General features: G+C 60.8%; 2 protein-coding genes across 3 annotated transcripts; one reads left to right on the top strand and one right to left on the bottom strand.

Moving 5' to 3' along the window:
* Positions 1–256: 256 nt before the first annotated feature.
* LOC135994827 (tyrosine-protein phosphatase non-receptor type substrate 1-like) lies at positions 257–2,656 on the bottom strand. Its single transcript, XM_065645717.1, has 5 exons — positions 2,539–2,656; positions 1,869–2,219; positions 1,343–1,657; positions 871–1,215; positions 257–446 (listed from the first exon to the last, which is right to left on the bottom strand). Exons 1-5 carry the CDS (start codon positions 2,603–2,605, stop codon positions 343–345), a joined length of 1,182 nt encoding a protein of 393 aa, XP_065501789.1. The 5' UTR covers positions 2,606–2,656; the 3' UTR covers positions 257–342.
* A 596-nt stretch (positions 2,657–3,252) lies between these two features.
* On the top strand, positions 3,253–5,844 carry LOC135994952 (signal-regulatory protein beta-1-like). Of its 2 annotated transcripts, none has more exons than XM_065645894.1 (5): positions 3,253–3,348; positions 4,169–4,519; positions 4,638–4,842; positions 5,237–5,276; positions 5,535–5,844. In XM_065645894.1, the coding sequence occupies exons 1-5, from the start codon at positions 3,276–3,278 to the stop codon at positions 5,661–5,663; spliced, it is 798 nt and encodes a 265-aa protein (XP_065501966.1). In that variant the 5' UTR covers positions 3,253–3,275; the 3' UTR covers positions 5,664–5,844. The 2 variants fall into 2 exon arrangements, with proteins under 2 accessions (XP_065501966.1, XP_065501965.1); XM_065645893.1 differs by having other exon boundaries at positions 5,234–5,276; positions 5,535–5,841.
* Positions 5,845–15,719: the final 9,875 nt, after the last annotated feature.

The raw sequence follows: 15,719 nt of genomic DNA on the forward strand, positions 1-15,719 counted from the left end.
GTGTGAGAACCGGGCACCGGGTGTGGGGAACCGGGCACCGGGTGTGAGAACCGGGCACCGGGTGTGCAGCACCGAGCCCCCGGTGTGCAGAGCCGAGCACCGGGTGTGCAGAGAGCAGCCCCGGTGTGCGCAGCCTCGGTGCGGGCTGCGGGCAGGGTCGGGCAGCCGGGACCGGCGGCGCAGAGCATCCCACGGCAGCCGGTGCATCCCGGCCCGTTTATTTCCAGTACACAGGACAAAGGCGGTGGCAGTCGGGACCCGGGACCCGCTCCCGGCGCCGTGACGCGAGGAACTGGTGGCGGACAAGGAGCAGGACGGGGCGGCAGTCCCAGCGTTTCCCTCTCATGCCCTCCCGCGCTTGAAGAGGAAGATGAGGAGGCCGCCAAGGAGCCCCTTCTCCAGCAGAATGCCAAGCCACAGGATGTGGCTGGCCAGGAGGGTCACACCTGCAGTGGGGACAGGGGACATTAGTGGCCAGGGCTTGAGGACAGGGATCCCACAGCCCCCCACCACTGCAGGGACCCAGCAGCTCTCACACACAGAATTGCAGCCACCAGCAGTGCCAGCATGGTGCAGATCACCCCCACCACGCTATAGACGACGGGCAAATAGCCTGAAACATGAATAAAAAAGGTCACCAAGGCCCTGAAAACTCTGGTACCGAGACCCTGAATCCTGACAGCTGGGGTTGGCTTGGTGACACTGAGGACAAGAGCTTGGTACACGCCAGCATCAAACCCCCAGCCCCTCAATATGGAGATTTTGTGTCCTTGAACCAGATTCTGGTGGGACTTTGAGCTTTCTGAGAGGGTGACATCCTAAAGCCTCCCTTGCAGGGGCTGCACCCCAGCAGCCGTCACACGGCGTTACCTTGCTGGGGTAAGTCCTCCGGTCCCTCCTGGGCCGGGGGGACAATCCGCAGGGTGGCCGTCCTGGTGACGGGGTCCTGGGCATTGTGCACCACGCGGCAGGTGAACGTGGACCCGTTCTTCTCCTCCGTCGCCTGGACCTCCACCAGGCTCCTCAGCTCGAACAAGCCCTGGGGGGTCTCCACCGCCCGGGAAACGTTCTCCACCTTCAGCTCCGTCCCGTTCTCCAGCCAGGTGACGGTCACGTCTCTTGGGTAAAACCCCTTTACGTGGCAGGTGAAGTTCACGGTCTGGTTCAAGTTAACGGGGCTTGACGGGTCAAGGACCACCTGGACTCTGGGGGACACTGGGAAGAGAAGCAGCACCAGCTAACAGGGTCCCTGTGCTCTGCTGCCCGTGGGGTGCCCCATCCCCCCGGGACACCCGGCCCCCCGGGACTGGACACCCTGAGCGCCGCTGCCCCCAGCCCTCACCTCGCAGGGCTCTGCGGAGCGGGTAGGTCCCATCCAACGGGTACTTCAGCGTGGGGTGCTGCACCTCGCAGACGAGCTGCGAGCGGATGTCGCTCTCCTGCAGCGTCACCGTCACGGTGCTGGACATGTCGAAGGAAGATTTCATCCGCCCAGGGGTGATCTGGGGCGGCTGAGCCGCGATCGGGGCCTTGTCCTTGAGCCATTTCACGCTGATGTCTTCAGGGAAGAACCCTCCGGACGTGCAGGTGAAAGGCAGCGATTGCCTCGGCCCCGCTCTGCGGCCAGGCCCGGACACAACCGGGGTGCTGGGTTTGGCTGCGGGGAGAAGCGTGGGGCCGTCAGAGCGGGATCTGCCACCCCCCGGCCCCGGGGCTGCAGGGAGAGGGGTTCCCATGGGGACACAGATGTGCCCAGCATGGCCCAGGGAACCCTCTCCTGGAGAGGGTTGAGCCCCTCCCCCGAGCCCCTTCCCCATCCCTCCTCACCCCAAATAGAGACCACCAGGAGCTCTGGGAGCCCCACTCACCCTGCACGGACACCTCTGTGCCACCTCCACGCTGGAACATCTCATCACCATGCAGCGATTTGCTGAACTTTGCGCAGTAATAGGTGCCAGAATCCTCGGGCTGAACATCCCTGATGTGGATGGTCCAGTCTGTGCTGGACCCATTCACTGCCCTCGTCACACGGGGGAGGGAGCCCTTCTGGTCATAAACAGTCACATTCCCGCTGCCCCAGCCCTTCAGCCACTTCACAGGGCCGGCAGGACCATCTCTAGACGTGGTGCAGGTCAGGGTGAGCGTCCCTCCAGCTGTCACCGACACCTTGTCCTGGGGCTGTCGCAGCTGGAAGCCTGGAGCCGTCTGGGCATCTGCACCTGGGCACAGCGACAGGAGGGTTTGGGGCTGATCCCCGGAGCTGTGGCACAGCACAGGGCATTGCCAGACGCCCAGCCCTGAGCCCAGAGCAGGGGACAAATAGATGTCCCCTTCCCTCATCCCATGGAGCTGCTGGCACTGCTGGGGACTGCAGGACGGGGAGGGCCTGGGGCCCCTGGGACGTGCTGGCGTAAATAAAAGTCTTTGGATGGGGATAAAAGGAAGCTGGGAGGCAGTGAGAGAAAAGCCCCAGACACCTGTGGGCACAGGGAAGGGTGGCCCTGCCAGCGACGCGGGGCTGTGTGGGTCCCCACTCACCCGGGGCTCTCCGGAGCAGGAGTAGCATCAGGCAGGCAAGTGGCAGCGCCTGTGTCACCGGAGCCATCGTGAGTCCCACAGACCCTTCACAACGGTTCGGCTTGGCTCAGCTCAGCTCAGCCCAGCTCAGCTCAACTAGTGCTGGGCTCTCGTCTGGCAAAGGGGAAGGAAGGGGTTCACCACCAGCCAAGTTCCTCCACAGACCCCTTGCACAAGTCCCACTGGTTCCCATGGTGTTCACACGTCACGAGGCTGGTTCTCTCCAGGGATGTCACTCCCACTCTCCCCGCAGACGTGTGCCCCAGCCACGGCCACCAGCACCAGGCAGCCAGAGACAGGGGTCCCGATCTGGCCTGCTCTTCCATGCATGACCAGCCCACGGCTCGTCACCCCAGGGTGTCACGGGGACACACTGCCAGCAGGGCCACGGGCGGGCGTCTCTGATGGCCCAGAGCTCGGCCGGGGCTTCCCCTGAGCCCCCCAACAGCCGCCGCTGCGGCTCCCGAAGCCGGGGGGTCCGAGCCGCGCTCCTGCCCCGCGCCCAGCGCAGCCCCCGCGCTCGGGACGATGCGGTCGTCCCGTCGGGGCTGAGTCCCGCGGAGCTCCCGGGCGGCTCCGCCGCTGCCCCCGCCCGCCCGGGGCAGGCACCGAAGGCGTTCCCGGCCGCTCGCCTCCGTTTCCTGCGCAACTTCTCCTTCCCCCGTCCCGCCGCCGGAGCCCCAGCTCGGGCAGTGGCCATGGCTCGCCCGGTCGCTGCGGCGGCTCCGCTCCTGCTCGGGCCGCTCAGCCTCGCCCCGCTGCGGCTCTGCGGTGAGTACGGAGCGGGACGGCGGCGGCAGCTCCGCGGCCAGCCCCCGCCAGCCCCGCCAGCCCCCCGCGTCCCTGCCCCGCCGGCCGCTGCTGCCCGGGGGTGGGTCACGGCGCGGGGGAGGCCCGGCCGCCGCCACCGGTCGCTAACGAGTCGGGCCGACAAAAAGAAACACTGGGCGAGGGGGGGCTTTCCTCCTCCGACCCCCTTTTTGGGCTGCGCGGGGATGTCTGTGGCAAAGCGGGCGGGATAGACAGTACCGAGCGCCGGGTGTGCAGAACTGAGCCCCGCGTGTGGGGAGCCGATCCCCGCCGGGTTGGTGCCAGAGGTAGCTGGGGGCTTTGGGCAGGAGGGTTTGGGGGCTCTGCTCGGCTCCGGGGTGCACATCCCCGCTCAGAGCCCACTCTTGGCCTCTGAGCACAGCCCCAGGCTCTGAACCCGCTTCCTCGCAGAGGCCCAGTGATTTTGGCTCCCATTGTACAGAGCTGGCAGAGCGTTAATGTTTAACAGCACTTGGGAGCTTTTCCTGCCAGGAATTCCCCTTGGCTGCCCCTGTACCTAACCGGAATCCAAGCGCCCACATTGCCTCGTGTTAAGGATGCGGCCTGGGATGCAAATTTGCCCCTTGTTCATTTTTACTCAGGTCTCCCACACTCGTAGTGCCTGTGGTTGGTCTCTGCCATATTCAGGGATATTTCTCAGCTGAGCTGCTGCAAACTGGGAGCAAGCTGGGGCCGCTCTGCCCGTGCTGCTTGGGATGAGTGGAGCAAGCCCTCGCCTCGCTCCGTTGCTCAGCCCCTGCCTTCCTGTCACTGTGCCCAGGTGTGGGTGCCCAGGTGGGTCCAGGCTTCCAGCTGCGGCAGCCCCAGGACAAGGAGTGGGTGACAGCGGGAGGGACGCTCACCCTGACCTGCACCACATCCGGAGATGGTCCTGCCGGCCCTGTGAAGTGGCTGAAGGGCTGGGGCAGCGGGAATGTGACTGTTTATGAGCAGACGGGCTCCTTCCCCCGTGTGACGAGGGCAGTGAATGGGTCCAACACAGACTGGACCATCCGCATCAGGGATATTCAGCCTGAGGACTCGGGCACCTATTACTGTGTGAAGTTCAGTAAATCGCTGCACGGTGATGAGGTGTTTCAGCGTGGAGGTGGCACAGAGGTGCTCCTGTATGGTGAGTGCAGCCCCGCAAGACACAGCTCCTGAGGATCCGTCCCACAGCCTTCACCTTGCCTGCAGCGGGGTCTGCGCTGCCCCATGCCCACCGCCCTCTTCCCACTCTGTCTCCACAGAGACATCCCTTGTTCCTGGTATGGTGGCTGCAGCTGTCGTCCTCTGCTTCCTCCTCCTCCTTGGCCTCTTCGTCGCCGTTTTCATGTACAGGAGGAAGTGCAGGGGTGAGACAGAGAGACGGCGCCTGGCCAAGCTGGTGGCTGTGGGCAGCTTCTCACCCCCTGCTCTGCGGTGCTGTGCAGGGACTCCCCCCAGCACCACCAGGTTTGTACCCACTGCCTGTTCCTTCTGCACCATGAGATGAATGAACCACGGTGTCAACCTGCTTTAACCTGGTCTCCCCTCTATCTGGAGCTGTATTTTTCCCCAGAAAATGCCCTTTGCTCACAGGCACATCACTTCTTTATGTGTATATGGGAGCGTGCCTGGGCAGTGCGCAGCATAGGGGGCTCCCTGCAGCCCCTTACAGTGGTGTCTGAGCCCGACCCAGGCGCACAGACAGCACCTTGTCCCTCTGCCTTCAGCGTGGGTGTTATGTGTGGCCATATGTCACAGACCCCAGCTAAAATTTGGGAGGGGAACTGAGGAGGGTTGTGCTGGGTGGGAAGGGGACCTGGGTTCCTTTAGCTCTAATGACCATCCTTCCTCCCCCCAGCAGCGAAGTCCTGGATGCAGAGACCTCAGGTCGGCCCAGCCAGGTAAGTGCAAGCTGTAAATGTGGGGAGGAGCATCCCACTGCAATGTCCCAGCTCGCGGGGACTCTGCATGGCTCCGGGACCGGGGTGCGCATTGGGTGAGCAGCAGCCCCCTGCGCTTGGTCCTGGCACATTCAGTGTCATGGCGTGGGGCCACCCGCACATCCGTGGCACCGCCGTCCCGCCTTGAACCTGCCATTGGGGTTATCTTTGCAAGATGTTTCTAGTGACAATATTCACTATTTGTGTGCGCTTCTGCAGCAAAGCAGCAAGGAGGACAACGAAATCCACTACGCCGATCTGCAGCCCCTGCCTGCGGCCCCGCGGCACGGCAGGAGCCCCGGCGCAGCCTGCTCCGAGTACGCCAGCATCACGGTAGCTGCCAAGTGATGTGTGGCACCACAGCCCGGGAGGCCAAAGAGCCCATTTTCAGGGAGGAAGCAGGGACATTTCTATAGAGCGCAATAAAGAAGTAGATCTGTTCATGTGGCACAACTCAGCAAAGATCCCCTGGTTAATTCCTGTCTTCGTGGCAGTGCTGGGCAGGGTGAGGTTCAGGGCTGGACCTGCTGCTCCGGGGCCCTGCAATGGCTCTCCCAAGACCCAGTGGCCATCTGGAGCATAGGATCAGGCCATGGGGCTCAGCACCTCTGCTTTGTGCAAGCCATGCAGTGCTGATGGCTCCAGGAGCGCTTCAGGCACACCTGTCCCACCAGCACCGGCCACCAGCAGCACCTTCCCAGCTCAGCAGCTCCATGATTTGTGCTCTCTTGTTGCTGCACCAAGCTCATCCTCATTAAAGGCAGCAAACAGCCATGCTGTCCAGTCCCACTGTGTTCAGAGCAAGAGCCATAGTGCTGGTCCCGCGGGGCCTGGGGGGACGTGTCCCCTCCACAGCCCCGTGCCCACACACCCTGTGCTGCTGCAGGGTCGTGCTGAGCCCTAGGGAAGGGTGGCTGCCCAGCTCCCCCCAAACCTGCATAGTCTGATCACACAGAGGGCAGCTCCCCAGAACAGCCCTTGAGATCACTTTGCTGCAGCTCATGGGCCGAGGAAAAGCCCTTGTCTGACTTTCCCTGCCCTCCCGGAGGAGCTGGTATTTGGGGATGGGGCTGCTGGTGCTGTGGTAAAATCAGGGCAGCTGGCATCAGCCTGCCAGCCCCTCCATCCCTCCTCCCCTGAGCTGTGCACATCTCCTGCTCCGGCCCCGGCCCGTCCCTGCACATTTGCTGCATGCACATCTTCTCCACGAACATCTGCTGCATGCACATCTGCTGTGTATGTCTCCTGCTCTGTGCTTATCCCCTGCTCCCTGCACGTGTGCTCCATGCGCATCTGCTCTCTGCACATCTCCCTGTCAATGCACATTTGCTCCATGCACACCTGCTTCATGCACATCTGCTCCATGCACATCCCCTGCTCCACGCACGCGTGCTGGGTGTCCCCCTCCAAGCGCAGCAGGCCAGTGGCCAAGGACAGAGCACGGTGGTGACAGGGAGCTGCAATGTGTGTGCTCCACACCAGGCATCGCCGCAGCTCTGGGCACACCCTGGCACAACGTGTGCACATGTACCCACCTGTGGCAGCAGCCACTCCCACCACACCGTGTGCCACCACCTGCAAACACCTTTCGTGGGCACGGGCTGAAGCGAAACATGCTTTTCAGGCAGAGGAACCTGGTGTTTCTGCCGCTGCTGCTGCCTGTAACCTTGAAAGCTGCTGAAGTTGCTGGTTTCCAACTTTATCTACTTTTTTACTGTGAAAACAAAAAAGAGAAGTAAAACAAGACAGCGTGAAATAGTGTGTGTGAACCCCGGGGAGCCTCGTCTGCTGGCAGAGATCCGCTCCGGGAGGGGATTGTTCTGGGGGGAGAGGAGCCACTTCTGAAATTAATGAGTGAATAAGTGAGTGAATTGCATGAGTGAATAAACAGGGGACGTGCCCTGGGGACACTTTTGGGTCATTTCTTGCTCAGGGGCACCCAGCACCCCGTGGGCACAGTGGCGGGGGGGGTTGCCAGGTCAGGGCTCCAGCACTGCCACCCCCAGCGCCCGTCCCCAGCTCGGTCCCCTCTGCACCAGCCCCAGCAGCAGCGAGGGGTGTGGGGGCACCGGTGTGAAGCCCCTGGCAGCACCGGCTCCCGAACAGAGCCATGGCCACACCGTGGCTGCCCCGACACGGGGTTGCTCAGCTGCTGTGCGGGGAGGATGCCAAAGCTCATGGAAAAGCTCACGTCAGGATTACGGGCAGGAGTATGTAAAATATGTGGGTGAGACCGAAACCGGGGATAGACCTTGCAGAGAAGGGGAAATAAAATTCAAGAGGATTTAAGGCTTTTTAAGCACTGGGCTGGGTCAGGAGGGGGGCAAGGCAGTTTGATACGAGCATATGCAAAGCAGCGAGCAAGCAGAGCACCGTGGAGGGCTGTGCACCTAGGAAAGGGCCCAGGTTTACAGCTTAACTGCCCAGGGGAGGGATTTGGTGGTTATTATAGGAAAATCCTTTAAGCCAGCAGCCTGGGGTGTGCCGGCAGTGAAAGCACAAACAGGCGCCCGAGCGTGGACACAAGGTAGGAACGTGCCGGGGAGCAGCTCGTGCAGGGGGCAGCGCTGGTGACACCGGGGCTGGGGATTCACTGCTCGTCTGGGTGGTTTCTTGGTGCTGCTGCTTGTCACATTCCACTGAGTCGCCCGCTGGGTGCTCAAGCGAGAAGTGCGGTTGCTTGTGCCGGGGCAAGAGCTGCGGTGGCTGGGGGGGCACGGGGCGACACCGGGGCTGGGACCCACCGGGGTCCCCCTGCCCGCAGCCGGGGCTGAGCAAGGGCAGGGTCACGGTGCGGAGCAGAAGCGGTGGGTTTAGCCGGGCTTTTCCTCTGTGCGGTCTGTAAGCCCGGTGTTAGGACCCTGTGGGACGGCAAAGCCAAGCACGGGGATGAGCTGGGCTGTGCCATGGGGGGTCTGCGCAGACCCCCTGCCCTGGGGAGGGGCAGAAAGCAGGAGCTGGGGAAGGGCCGGGGGATGCTCAGGGGCTGCCCCAGTGTCTGCTCCACTCCCGGCACAGAGAGGTGCGAAACGGCTCCTGGACGTGCCGAGGTGAGAGGGCTGGCAGGGCCTGCCGGGGCGGCGGAGTGTGCCGTGCTGTGCCGGGCAGTGGCGTGTGCTGTGCTGTGCGATGCTGTGCCACGCCAGTGATCCAGCATGGGAGGCACAGGCTGTGCCAAGAGCCAATGCGGAGCACGAGCCTCTGATGGAAACCAAGGAATAACAGAGCGCAATTAGTCCAAAGAACGTGATTGATGGAGGAGGCTGGTCCCAGCAGCGAGGGGAGGGGAAACAATGGTTTAATTAACAGCAAGGAAGAGTATAGTCTCGGCTAGCACGTGGGGCTGGCTGAAGCTGGGGGCTGTGGGTGTCTCCTGGGTGTCCTGGGGAACAGGAGGGGGTTGCAGTGCTCAGGGGCAGTGGGACAACCTGAGCTTGTGCTGGGGTCAGGGCTGAGCAAGGAGAAGTGCCACAGGCACTCTGTGATGCCATGGAGACCCCGTGATGCCATGGGCACCAGGCAATGCCATGGGGACCGGGTGATGCCGTGGGGATGCTGTGCCAGGACACGGATGAGGAGCAGCACGAGGAGCAGCTGGGGTGCTTTGAGGGGGTTGGAAAGGGCGAGAGGGTCTCAGTGACACTTTGAGTGTCCCCAGGAAATGCCATGTGGGTCTCACCTGTGCCCACTGACTGCCCTGGGCTGCGCTCCTGCCCGAAGAGGGAACTGGAGGGAGAAGCCCTGGGGTGCTGCACGGCTGGATCCTGCTCCCACCAATTCCAACCTCGCCAGCTTGCCCCTTTGCAGCTCCCAGTTTCTCAGCCTGTTCCTTGGAAAGCAGGGAAAGAAGCTGGAGCAAAACGGTGACATGCTTTACACTGCCACTGATTTATTTCATGTCTTACTTATTCAATCTCATTCCCAGGTTTCACAGTTATTGTGGATTTTTATTAAAGGGGATAAACAGGTCTGGGATTTGGGGTTGTCATAGGAACTGTTTTGGTGCCGCAGCCTCACTACCAGCTTTGTTCTTCCCCCGGGGGCCTGATGCAGCAAGGGCTCTCCAGCCCCCCAAGCACGGCCCCAGTGAAACCCGCATCATGGGACACCCACCCCATGGCACCGGGGAGCCCTGGGGGACCCCCGGGGTGTTCAGGGAGGAGGGGACTCCTGGGCACTGCCCTGTGGCCATGGGCACATGAACCGGGACCCCCGAGCTGCGGTCCAGGGCTTCAAGCCACAGAGAGATGGAGGAGCGTGAGGGATGCTGCGTGTCCGCACGGATTCTCTGGTGTCTAACAGGAGGTTGTGTTGTTGCAGCTATAGCTGCCGGGAACCCCTCTGCCCAACCTGAGCTCATTGTCGTTAAATCCCTGGAGCTGAGGGGATGTGGTGCAGCTCAAGGGTTGCCCTCCAGTCATTCCCCATCTCAGAGGGGAAAATGAAGGTGTCAAACACGTATCAAACGTGGCGACAAAAGGAAATCCTTTGCACCCAGCACTCCTTTGGCCCGTGCGGTCCTTCGCTGCAGGATGTTGTGGAGGCCAAGACTCTGGCAATGATTAAAGAGAGATTTCCAGGGCCGTGGGATGAACAGGAACAACCAGCGTTCAAGAAAGACTCGCTTTGTGCTTTCGGTGTTTGCCGGGACATTGGTCAGGGACAATGACCCTCGAGAGCTGGCACGGGGATGGCAAATAGAGCTGCTAGGCTTGGTCCTGCCAGCACCCGAGAGGGTCCCGGGGCGGCACGAGGGGTGTCCTGCCTGCACTGGGGGTCCCCGGGCTCCTTATGTTGGATCAACTGATGGGGACACGTTGTGGTGGTCCTGGTCCCCCGACACCCACACGTGCATCCTGCCCCCAGCGCTCTGCACGCTCTCAGGGATGCTCAGGAGGTTCATCTGGGGAAAAGCGCCGGGAGCTGCTGCTCGGGATGGGGAACCCTCTGGGGAGCTCTGGGGGTGCAGGGGCAGCATGGGCAGGATGCTGCAGGGTCCCTGGGCTCTCCGCTCCCCCCAGCACTGAGCAGCCTCACAGCTCAGCCGAGCTTGGCCACAGCCCTGGCAGTGCCCCAAGCCCCGTCCCTGTGAGCAGCAGTGCAGGGAGAGGAAAAAATCCGCAGCGAGGCAGGAGAAGGGGGAAAGCAGGCGCTGCAGGAGGGAGCCATGGCGCGCACTGAAAGCTCGCTCTCAGTGCGCTTTTGTTTGCCCCAGACGTGCCCAACGGTGCTGCCAGCACGGAGAGGCTGTGCCGGCGCCGTGACTCCTGGCGTGGTGTGGCCAGGCCAGCCCGGTGCTGTGGCAGCCTGCCCGGCGCCTCTGTCAACAATGTGCCCTGAGCAGGATGCAGCCCCTGCCGAGCGTTCAGTGGGGACCCCCCATCACCCATCACCCAGAGCCCCATCTCCCAGGAGCCCATCGCCCCAGCGGGGCTCGGCCATGGGGTGGGCAGCGCGGCAGGACCAACAACACGGGCGCTAAAATAATCGCTTCTGACAGATCCATTTCTTCTGCAAGGTTCAAGGCTTAATTTTATAATGGTAGCAGTAACTATGGCAACGTGTAAAAATAACGTATCCCCAAGCCCAGCAAATTCACTGTAAACAGCTCCCAGCAGCCGAGGGGGCCTCGGGTGGGCAGCAGCCCCCTGCCCGCAGCGCTGCCTGCGCCGGGGTTAGTGTTTGGGTTAGGATTCACACCATGACTAATTAGCCGTGTTAACTGCTTACGCCTCGGGATGATGATTTCGTTTGCTAATCCTTGGGGCTAGGCAGAGCTCGCAGCGGCTAATTGGGTGGATATCATTAACGCTGACGGGCGGGAGCTGCCGGTAACGAGCTGTGGCGCATGGAAGGCTGGAGCATCCCTCGTGTGTGTTGCGGGACAGATGCTTTTGCCACCAGCGCTTGGGGTTCCCTCCTGGCACCCCCGATCCTGCGCAGGGCTGGTGGCTGCCGGGGGCCACGCACAGCTCAGCACCACTGGCCAGCAGCACCGTTTGCACCCACAGCCTCGTCGCAGAGCTGCTGCCGCCGCACATGTGTGTGTGTGCACACATGCAAACGCATGCAAACACACAGATGTGTGTACATGCGTGCATACAAACCGCATGCACACACATGACCCCCCAGCAGCCATCAGCTCGTGCTGATGTGTGTCTCGGCTCAGACCGCTCTGGTCACTGCTGCCAGTGGATAATCCCAGGCAATATTTTCTAAACCTGTTAGACACCAGACAGACCCTGAACCCCTGGATTCCCCTCCGCAGACTGAGCTCTGGGCAGGACGGCAGCATTTCACTGTGCTGATTAGCAGATCCTCATCGGGGCCAGGACAGACCCTTGGGACTGACACTGTCACCAGGAGCATGGGGGGATCTTACAGAGCCAGGATTAATCCCTGTGTTTGTTGTTGCCCTTCAGCTTCAAAAAAAAACAAACCCAAAAAACCCAAGACAAAACAACACAAACCTCTTGCAGAAGCATTTTCCTTGAGCTCACAGCAGCAGGACCAGTATGGCACCGGCTCCTTGGAACTGGGAGCACTGGGTAAGGTGCGTGGATGTGTCTGGTCCCAACGGGGATAAAGCAAAGAGCCCAAATCCCTGACACGTGGCCCTGGAGCTGCGAGGCTGCTGTGGGGACAGCGTGGGGACAGCCACCACAGCGATGGCCACCAACTGGGACAGCCCAGCGTCAGGGCTGGGGTCAGCACTGGTGGTGCTGGGGGCTGCTTATGACAGCAGGAACCCCTCTGGGTCTGCGTCTGGCTGTTTTTTGGGGGACATGTTCCCCTCGCATCCCAGCTGCTGTGCAATTGCCATTTCCGCCGCAATGTGTTACATACAGCCCTTTCACAAATAAACCTGGTAAAAGCCCTCGCTGCCGGCCACGCCGTTATGTGTCCAAACAGCCATTCACAGCGCTTGCTCAGGGGTGATGTGGGGTGACACCAGCTGTCCTGCGCCCCGGCTCAGCCCCCCATGGGGCATCTCCCAGCTCTGAGGTGCGAGCACCAAGGTCCAGCCGCACAAATCCCTGCGCCCAGCCCGGGCTGCACGGTCCCGCAGCCGCCCCGGTGCCTCCAGCAAGAGCCCTGCCGAGCAGGAAGCGATGGGCTGAGATTGCTTAACATGATAAATCCCCCTGTGTTAGCGTTTTTATTTTCATCTGCAGCTGCTGTGGGACTTATCAGTAGCCCAGCCTTCAAGGAGTTACAGCCGCCGTGCCTGGGAGCGCGTGGAGCATTATCTGCTCTTGCAGCATGGGATGCGCTTTCATGATAACAATTTGCAATCAACAAAGAACTTCGAGAGGATACAGAAAAAAAAGAAGGCAGAAGGAAACTGAGATGATATCGCTCCTCCCTCAGCCAGGCCACAGTCCTAGCGGTACTGCCAAGGGGAGAGCAAGGTCTTCTCCAGCATCGCTCCATGGGGCTCAAAGCACCTGCTGTTCCCACATGCATCCCCACCCACCTGCAGCACCCGGTGCCCTCAGCCCTTCAGGATGTCCCACATGGTCCCCAGCTGCCCCTGGGACCCAGCAGCCCCCAGTTAAGAGCAGGGGGCAGCTGGGGGAGTGTGGGCTGCATCCCATGCCAGGAACCCCCTGCTTTGCTGCCCCCAGCACCCACGGGAGCAAATCCTCCCCCAGAGCAAGGGGCAGGATCCTGCCCGTGAGCAAAGGTCATCACAGCCCTCCCAGTGCTCACGGCCACTGACTGGGCAGCAGCACCGGCCCTGCCGTATCTGTCCTTCCTGGCAGCAGCAGTTTTCCCAGCCCGTCAGCAGTTTTTCACCCTGAACCCCCATCCCGCTGCCCGTCGCCTCCAGCTCAGCCGGGGCTGTTTCCAGGCGAGGCACAGGATATAAGCCACCTTTCCTGCTCTGACACAACCGGGAGGAATTCCCCATGTTGGAAGCATGCAGGGCAGTGTTAAGGAAGCCTGACCAAGTTACCTGCCTTGCAGCACCCTATGGGTGCCACTGCCATGCGGGAGCAGCCCCAGAGCATCACGTGGCCCAGGGATGGGGGAATCATGGTGCAGATATTGTCCCTGCTGCAGCCCATGGGCTTCTCTTTTTGCTCAGTGGATGTGTGCATCCGTCACGGGATGGCGATGGATGGTTGGATGCTGGCCAGGCTCTGCCATAGCCCAAGGTGAAGGTGTGTGACAGCATCAGGGCACCCAGAGGCACCATTCCACCCTCATTAGGTCCACTGTGGCTGGCAGCACCACATCCCTCCTTCCTCCTGCCTGAAAGTCATTTTACGCACTCAGAAGGGACCAGCTGATCCCGGCAGAGCACTCAAGTGCCAATAAAATTAAGTGGGCTGCAATTAGGAACCCAGCTCCCTGCAGGGACAGGCAGCAGGTCTGGCTGGTGCGTGCGGAGGTGGCATCCCTGGAAAATCCCCCGCGTAGGGAGCAGCTCCTCCTGCTTGCCCCCGGCACCATCTGCACCACCGGGGCTGGAGAGCTCAGCTGAGGACCTGAGATGCCTCAGCTCAGCCCTAAATCACACGGTAAAAGCTTGATCAAAGCAATTAGAGACAGCTCCCATGAGCCCCCACAAAGGAAAGGGACACAGCAACCCTCCCAACCCACCCTGCCATTCTTCTGGCAACTGCAGACTTAATGAAGCACCTGCAGCTCATTAACCCCCCAGGGCCTCTCCTGCATAAGGGGGTGGCTGAGTGCCCCTATCTCTAGTTGTAAGGTGGAGGCAGCGAGCAGGCAGGTATGATACACCCCTCAATTTCATAAATTGGTGTTTTCAGGGCTGGGGTGCTCCTGCCTTCACCCCTTCCTGAGGTCACAGCCACCCTGTGTGCTGCTCCATGCTTATAGGCTGTGGGTCACTTCTTTCCATCCTTGTGTTAACATATTGCTTGTTACAAGTTAACATCAGATAAACTAATTTAAGCTCATTCTGTACTGGATGTCTTGGATTAAATTGGCATGGTACCTAATGAAGCTGAAGCTCCATTTGTTGTGCTGGAAGCCCTAAATATCAGCAGTGTAATTGGTGCTACCTACTTTAGGAGACATTTGTGTGTTTTTTCTCCCAGCTGAAAGCCCTGTGGGGGTGCTGACTCTGAAGCCCCAGGGGTGGTGGGGGGGCTGGAGGATGTGTCCACCTGGCTTGTAGGTTGGGGAGGGGTCTTGAAATTTGGCTTTGGAGCTGGAAGACAGATGGGGTGAGCATGCACAGCCCTGCACACATGTTGTTCTTTGGTGTAGGTTTGTGTGCAGCGGAGCAGCCCTCATGTGGGTGCTGCACTGGGCACGGTGCTCTGATGTGGTCACACACCCTGTTTTGCTGTGGCGAGCTGTGAAAGCAGTATCTCTTGGGGTGCTGGGCCTGTGCCAGGATACAAGTGGGTGTCTCTGAGCTTCCCTGGGGCAGCAAGTCCCTGCAACCCTGAGTGTCTTGATGTGGAGTGTCATGGGTAAATTTGGTTTATAATGGAGGGTTCCTGCAGGTGCTTGGGCATGGTTCTGCACCCATGGCCCCGAAACAGCACTGCTGGATGCTGGTATTAGGGTGTTTTCTAGACTGATGTCCAACATATTGGTGTTTTTCCTATGTTTATCTCTAAGCTTTCCCTGCTGGTTTGGGTTTTGAGGCTGAACTGACCCCACAAGCCCTTTAGGACAGCCTCTCTGTGCTGGTCACGGGTAATGTTCCCACTGTACCATACTGGTCTGGGGAGTGGGAATCCCAAATTGCAGTTAATTCCGTCGTTAGTGAAACTTGGCTCATTAACAGGCCCAGGTTTGGCACCGCAGGGCAGGAACTGAAACCTCTCCCATCTCCATCACCCGCAAATCCCCTTCCAGCAGAAGGAGACACTGCTGTGCCCCTGGGCTCTGGATGCTGGGAGGGGATCAGACAGGCTGCTAATTAGGGGATGAAAGAGCAGTCTGGGCAAAACCAGTGCGGCAAGATTTTCCGCTGGGATTGCCCTGGCGAGGCTGTAATTTCTCCCTTGGATGCTCTGGGCTCAGACAAGAGGGTCCCTTTGGGTCCCTCTTAGAGTTGGGGTGCTACTGCCCCAGCTGGGGGTCCCTAGGGACAAAGCCACTCGTGCAGCTGGTCCTGGTGTCCACGCAGAGCTGCCCAGCTGAAAATGGGGAAATCCAAAGGCACATTGGGCCCCTTGACCCTGTTGGGAGCAGTGACAGCTCAGGTTGGAGCCTTTTCCCTGGGACGGGGACCAGAGCCCTGCTTGGCTGAGCCTCCCCCAGCACTGAACCCCGTGGGGGTGGGTGAACACGTGCCTTCCCCAAAAGGATGCTGGCAGCGTGATGTGAGTTCCTCACTGTGCCTCAAAGCTGTGAAAATCAACCTTTTCTTGAAAAGCTCTCCTGAAATGCTGTCCCAGTCCCCCCCCACCA

Source organism: Caloenas nicobarica, chromosome 15, assembly GCF_036013445.1.
Source record: "Caloenas nicobarica isolate bCalNic1 chromosome 15, bCalNic1.hap1, whole genome shotgun sequence".
Classification (NCBI taxonomy): domain Eukaryota; kingdom Metazoa; phylum Chordata; class Aves; order Columbiformes; family Columbidae; genus Caloenas; species Caloenas nicobarica.